General features: G+C 36.3%; 1 protein-coding gene across 3 annotated transcripts; it reads right to left on the bottom strand.

Annotated features, from left to right (window-relative positions):
- Positions 1-4,013: 4,013 nt before the first annotated feature.
- Positions 4,014-6,145, bottom strand: LOC132167647 (F-box/kelch-repeat protein At3g23880-like). Of its 3 annotated transcripts, XM_088513920.1 has the most exons (3): positions 4,759-6,145; positions 4,431-4,570; positions 4,014-4,194 (listed from the first exon to the last, which is right to left on the bottom strand). In XM_088513920.1, exons 1-2 carry the CDS (start codon positions 6,091-6,093, stop codon positions 4,460-4,462), a joined length of 1,446 nt encoding a protein of 481 aa, XP_088370046.1. In that variant the 5' UTR covers positions 6,094-6,145; the 3' UTR covers positions 4,014-4,194; positions 4,431-4,459. The 3 variants fall into 3 exon arrangements, with proteins under 3 accessions (XP_088370046.1, XP_088370045.1, XP_088370047.1); XM_088513919.1 differs by having other exon boundaries at positions 4,014-4,570; XM_088513921.1 differs by lacking the exon at positions 4,431-4,570.
- Positions 6,146-6,627: the final 482 nt, after the last annotated feature.

Raw genomic sequence — 6,627 nt, 5'->3', positions numbered from 1 at the left:
CTTTCACTATTTTCAAAGATGCAAGAGAATCATATTATTTTTTTATCAGTTTGGTTATACATTTGTTGAGCTACATTGCTTAATAAATTTGCTGGATTATAGCAGCTAGCCTAAACTGCATTTTTTTTTTTTTTTTTTAAAGCTAAAATGGCTAGTAGGATGGGGTTACTTTTTTGCCCATTTTTGCTACCGGGCTAGCTAACATAACATTTGGATAGCTCAACCTAGCCAAATACGTCAAGATCCTTTCTATTTCAAGTGAAATGAGGAAGCGCCATTTAATGATCAAAATTTTATTTTATTGTATTTAACTATATACATGATATCACATCATTTGAAAATTATACACCGTTATAAAACAAAATCTTGATTATAAAATATCTCCCCTCCATTTGAATAATTAGATCAAAGGTCTATAATTCCAAACCTAATATACGTAAAAGATATTGAAGATATTAATTATAAGTACGTTAAATCACCACTTATTCTGAAAGCTTGAGCTAATACAAATAAATAAATTTAATTATTTAATCAATATTTTAACAAAGTAAACTTATATTCTCTAATGTCTATATGAATCTAAATTAATGGACCTATTACGTGGGATTCGTAGGATTTAATTTTTGAGTAATGCCATGGACCATCTTTTTATCCTTCTGACCCGATTTACTTTATGTATCCTATACGCCTATACGGTATGCCTATATGCGATGATGGGTATTGAGTACTTGGGATCTGCAGTATTCCAAAACTACAGAACAAGCTGTTTTCACTCCAGGGAAACAAAACATCCGGAGGCCAGAGCAATATCCCAGACAGTCTAGTTTGGAGGATATCTGGAGAAAAGGTATACTAATAAGTACTCTAATCTTTTGTAGCTACCCTTGGTGTAATGCACCATGAAATCTTTGCTAGGCCACTACTCTAGTCTGTCTTGACATGGTAGTCGTCCCGTCCGTTTATTTGTGCTTGTATGTACCCAAATTTTGTATCGAACGGTAGGAGCAGGATCTTGTTCAGATTGACATCTTCAAACCAGCAATTAATTGCCACCTGCTTTTATCTTCTGAGTTCAAATTAGAACTACATTTGATTTAATTGACAAATGAGTTTATCGCCTCCAGTGAAAAAATAAAGTGTAAATTGCCTTTCCCAATCATCCCATCTCTACCGTTTATTTTTTTATAAGAGATCTATAATGAACAAGCTTATAGTTATAGCTATTTGATGAGTGCGTACTCGTCTTAAAAGCATTCAACAAAGGAGAGGATACATGGCGCGGGTCGGGTCTGGTAAACCGGGCCTTTTAATAACCCTTACCGAATTTATACCCGGTGATTTCCACTGGACCCAACACGTGAAGCCCTCAACTCTTTTTTGTTTTTTTTTTTGTTTTTTTTTTTTTTGTGAGAGCTCTTATACCAAGCCACCCATCTACTTTCGTTTCTTACAAATTTTTAAGTATTTCCTCTTTCAACAGCCTGACCTGAAGTGCCAATCTCAATGTTTCTTTTTGAAAAAAAACAAAAAATGGAATGTTGATCCAAATTTGAGCCATATATGTCCCAGGCTTAGTATTTGTATTATTATTATTATTATTATTATTATTATATTTGAATGTTGGATCCTACTTGCAATAAAGCATAGTCTTCACAGTTAATTAGACAAAATTGTAAAAGAAAATGTAATATAAGAATAAGATCTCAACACAGAATATCAGTGAAATTTATGTTATGTTGATTTTGATACATGCATGGAATTAAGAAAGGAAAACTTTATGAACGCAATAAAACGTAGAATAACATAAAGGAAAGTTTTCTTCTTTTCTCTCCTCAATATGCTTCCCATTCGATATGTATGTGATTGCTATTGATGGTTGAAATTTTGGTTTACTGTCTGTTGGGTGACCCAACTGGGTACCTTGGTGTACAAGTTTCTACATCAAACCAATATAAAAAATAAAAAAATAGTCATCACTTGGCTGTAGACCACACCTCATAAAGTCGTGTCACTAGTTCGAATCCCTCCTCTTCCCTTTACAAACCTTCTTGATGTTCTCTACATCTTCAACCAGAGAAAATTGCTCGAGAGCAATCCTTGTAAAAATCTCAGTTCACTAGTTTTGTGATTCCAAAATTAATTCACAATATGCTTGAGGTGTTTTATGAAATTTCCTTCCAGAAGAGAAGAGGGAAATCAAACAAAAAAACAAAGGTGTTTGCCAAAATCATCACTCAATTGAGGACTCCTCCACACCAAATTCAAACAAAACCCATATAACCAAGAATCGGTTGGTTCTGTACACCAATATCCAATCCTTTCAAGTAGAAAACCAACCATAGCAAGTAATCGTCAAATTAACAGAGTAAAAACCCAAAAAATGAATACCATCAACAATGGGCGTAGTTCGGAATACCTCGTTGTTGAAATCGAATTCAACAAATTTCTCTTGCCTATAATTTTCCTCACAACAAATTTGGTGTCTACTAAAGCAAACAATTCCCGACAGGTACGACGGCTGGAGCTTGAAGGAGGAGCTGTAATGAATCTCTGAAGAGGTGGTGTCTTATTTAGCGTTTGTGCGTGGGGAGATCGAAACACGTGGCTTAGGGCTTTTGGTTCATCAAACCTAAACCTAATAGATGATGATGATGGGCCAATTTATAATGAGGGTCAATTTAATGGAACAGGACCCTCTGCAGTCTATTATGAACTGAAGAATATTCAGTTCATAGCTAGAATTTCATTTCAGAAATTCTATGGCCACAAATAAGACACATATCCCACTAATAAAAATAATAATAAAATATTATTTTAAATTAAAAAAATTAAGAAAAAAAAAAAAAAAAAAAAGGGGGATGGCCGGCCACCCCCATTTTGGGTAGGGGGTGGCTCAATGGCCAGCCAGGGGGTGGCCGAACCACCCCCATAAGCCATGGGGGTGGTTCGGCCACCCCCTGGCCAGCCATTGAGCCACCCCCTACCCAAAATCCACCCCCTGCTTTTTTTTTTTTTTTTTTCTTAATTTTTTTATTATTATTTTTTAAAAAAAATTTAAAATAATATTTTATTATTATTTTTATTAGTGGGATATGTGTCTCATTTATGGCCATAAGATTTCTGAGATGAAATCCTAGCTATGAACTGGATATTCTCCGGTCCATAATGGACTGGAGAGGATCTTGTTCCCAATTTAATGGCGTGAAGAATTTTTTAAGTAAAAAAAAAAAAAAAAACTGCTTTTATTATTATTATTATTTATTTCTCTCTTAGGACACCATTTATTATAATGAGATTTGGGTGATGGAGGGGGAAGTAAGGCTAAGCGTAGGTTGGTAATGTCGGTTTTGGTAAAAAAAATTTATTTTTGCCTTTCAAACCGACAATGTCATTAAAATCGGTAATTTCACTGACTTATTTTACTAAATTTTATTTTATTTCGCCTTTCGAACCGAATGGTGGTCGGTAAAGTCGGTTCGATCGGTAAAGACGGTATGTGAAAAAAATGTAAAATTTGTCGGTAGAGTTGGTTTGTATTGGTCTGTAAAGTCGGTTCAGTTAGAAAATTCTCTTTTGCCTACCACACCGAAAAATTCAGAATATAAAAAATTATGCCACCTCCTGTCTGCCATCTAGTCGATCGAAAGTCGGTCGGTTGGCCGTTAGTCAGTGAATTTGCTCAAACCTAGAGGGAAGTAACAATTTTTCTTTAGAGTGAACCTCTTTGGATATGGATAGCATCGGCAATATGTCTTTCTTCTAAATATTTATAGACAAAGTTTTCTACTTTCTCCAAGAGTTTATTCAACTAACTCGTGTAAAAATGCACGTGAAAATAAAATGTATTTTGGGCACATAATAATTTAATAGACTGAAATAGAGAAAATTCCTCAAACTCATTTGAAATAAAACTCTGTTCAATATTCCTTTGTTTACTAAACTTATTTAAGATAAGTTTTTTTTTTTTTTTTAATTGAATGAGAAAATGGTTATAAGGGAGGATCCTTCCCTTTCTTGATCCTAATAATTAAATTCTCTAATGCCATACAAAATTGAAACTTATAAATTAACTCATCAATAGCAAATCCAAATCGTACAAACTAAATTTTGTGAGTGTCACATGTAGACCAGTTCTCTTGCATGTCCAAATAACCAAGCTGATAGCAATATCTCCTGTCAACATTCCTCATGCACCTGTTGAACAAAGGATGCCAAGTCAAAGGTCATCATTAGAAATATTATAAGGATTTTATTATCCTTTCTGAAATTAAACTATTTGTTTACGAAATAGCAATGCCAAACACTAACTAAATAAAACGCCTTGCCAAGGGACCAATGTGGTGGCCATAGTTGCCAACTTACATTACCAAATACCAACCATGTGTGCAGTTTATAGTAAAGATATATATGCTCTCAAAAAGTATAAATACCCGCAAGACCTCCATGAAACCCGTTTTCTTTAGATCCCAACTTTGCTAGGTGTAGCCCCATCCCAAGGTGTAAAAAGCTTGCAATTTATCCTCATCCGTGCAGGAAAACTTCCGAAAGTGTGGTGCACAGATCGAAAGGGCTCTGAGCGAAGTCGCCGTTATTAAAAAATAAAATTAAAAAAAAAAAAAAAAAAAAAAAAAAAAAAAAAACCTAATCTAGTCATACTTACTTACAAGAGGGAGAAAGTTAAAAAGGTTTCTTTTAGTCTTAATACTTATGAGAAAAACATAGACAAAACAAACAAAAAGACAATGAATGCAGCCATACCTCAAGATTGTAATGCAAGTGGTGCGTGTGCTTCGATAACTCCAAGCTCAAATTAATCAAGCTCGAATACACGTAGGGAAATACCTGTAACACTAGGTTATCCCCATCTACATCCAAATTCAAAATCTCATCGTCATCCTCGATTTTTTCTCCACCAACTCTATTCCTATGAAATTGAAGAACATCCTTCTCTGAATGGGTTAACAGATCATACAACACCAGCTTCCCCTCTGCATTCTGCATAAATAATGCATTTCCCCAAAGCCCCAACGGCTTTTCCGGAAAATCTAATGAGAGTGGAATATCAATAAGTTTAGTCCACGAATCCTTCACACCAAATTCAAACAAAACCCATATACCCAAAGATCGGGAGGTTCTTTCCCAGAGTCTATACCCAAGAGCACCAGTGATTAGCCTTTCCTTTGGAAAACCTATTATAGCAACAAACCCATTGAAGACTGTGAAATTGACAGAGTAGAAATCATTATAATGAAAACCGTCGGGAAGTGGAGTGGTACGGAACACCTCTTCGTTGAAGTCGAAAGCAACAATTTTCTCATTATCATACTCTGTATTCCGATGAAATTTATTACTACTTTCACAAAGCACCACCCACCAGAAAAAAAACCCATCGGAAGCAGTGGTAGGAAAATAATTATAATAATTATATTTCTGATTAAAGGGCACAAAGATGTCAAGCCGCCGCCAAGTCCGAGTGCTTAAGCGGAAGACTTCCGCCCGGCGTTTCGATCTACCTTTGCGATCAACAAAATCATAAATGCTCAACACCTTGAAGTCGTTGGATCTCCGGTCGAAACCGAACCCAACGGCATCGGGAGAAACAGAAACTGGACACCGAGTAGGATCGAAAGAAGAAGAATTCATCATATAAAAATTCATCTGAGCGTGGGGAGGGAGACTATTGAGTCCCTCCGACGTGGCGGGGTTCCAAAGGTAGATGTACCGCAAGCTTCGGTCGCGGAGACAGAGCAAACCGTTACAGGAAGCCACAAGCTTAAGATGTTGAAGACATCCACCCAAATCTTCTAGAGTAATTTTAGCCTGGCACTTCAGGGTGTCGTGAGAGAGGAAATAGAACATGTGCTTCAAGTCGTCTGGTCCGTGTTTAGCTTTGACGAGAAGAAGAGGAGGAGAATTGGGCTCTCGGAGAATCGATCGGATTTGGTTGAAGGGGTTGTTTGGGCCAAACAAATCAGGATTTCCGATCAAATTTCGCCAGATTTTGCAAACGCACCTGAATCGGAAGAGCGATTTCGGAGGCAGCCGGTTGAGTATTTCCGTCACCAGTTCCTCGTGAAAATAGGAGGTTGACATTGGAGATGAAGGAGCTGGTAGCGAGAAACGACGAATATCTTATTTAGGGTTTGTAACTGTGGTGGGTAGGAGATTGAAAGGAACGAGAAACACGTGGGTTTATAAAAGGAAGGCATGGGCCGTTGTTGGGCTTCGACTCTCACCAAGCAATAAGCATGCAGTGCACCATCTCTTTCATGTTAGGTAGAGACTCTGATCCGAGTAGGATGCCTTATTTGGTTGTACGCTTTTTTCTGTCAAAAATAAAAAATAAAAAAAAAATGCTACAATCCAATCATATTCTCATATTTAGTTTATCAGAAGCTGATGTGACAAGTATTTTGTAATATTTTATTATTAAAATTAAAAAAATAAAAATAAAATAATAATAATAATAAATTTTAATTTTCTTTTGTCATTAGGGGTGGCCGGACCACTCCCAAGAGCCGAAACCACCCCTAACCAGAACTGGGGTGGCCGGCCACCCGTTATAGGTGGCTGGCCACCCCTTGCAATTTCTTTTTTAAGTTTTTTTTTTTTGGTTTTTTATTGTTT

The sequence above is a fragment of the Corylus avellana genome, chromosome 2 (assembly GCF_965113065.1).
Source record: "Corylus avellana chromosome 2, dhCorAvel1.hap1.2, whole genome shotgun sequence".
Classification (NCBI taxonomy): Eukaryota; Viridiplantae; Streptophyta; class Magnoliopsida; order Fagales; family Betulaceae; genus Corylus; species Corylus avellana.
This window is presented reverse-complemented; position numbering and strand designations above follow the sequence as displayed.

Excerpts from the sequence above, each read along its gene's own strand:
- LOC132167647 (XM_088513919.1), bottom strand. The coding sequence starts at position 6,093 with ATGTCAACCTCCTATTTTCACGAGGAACTGGTGACGGAAATACTCAAC. Across the intron at positions 4,571-4,758 it reads ACTTGCATTACAATCTTGAG|CCCTTTCGATCTGTGCACCA; the intron begins GTATGGCTGCAT and ends CTTCGCTCAGAG.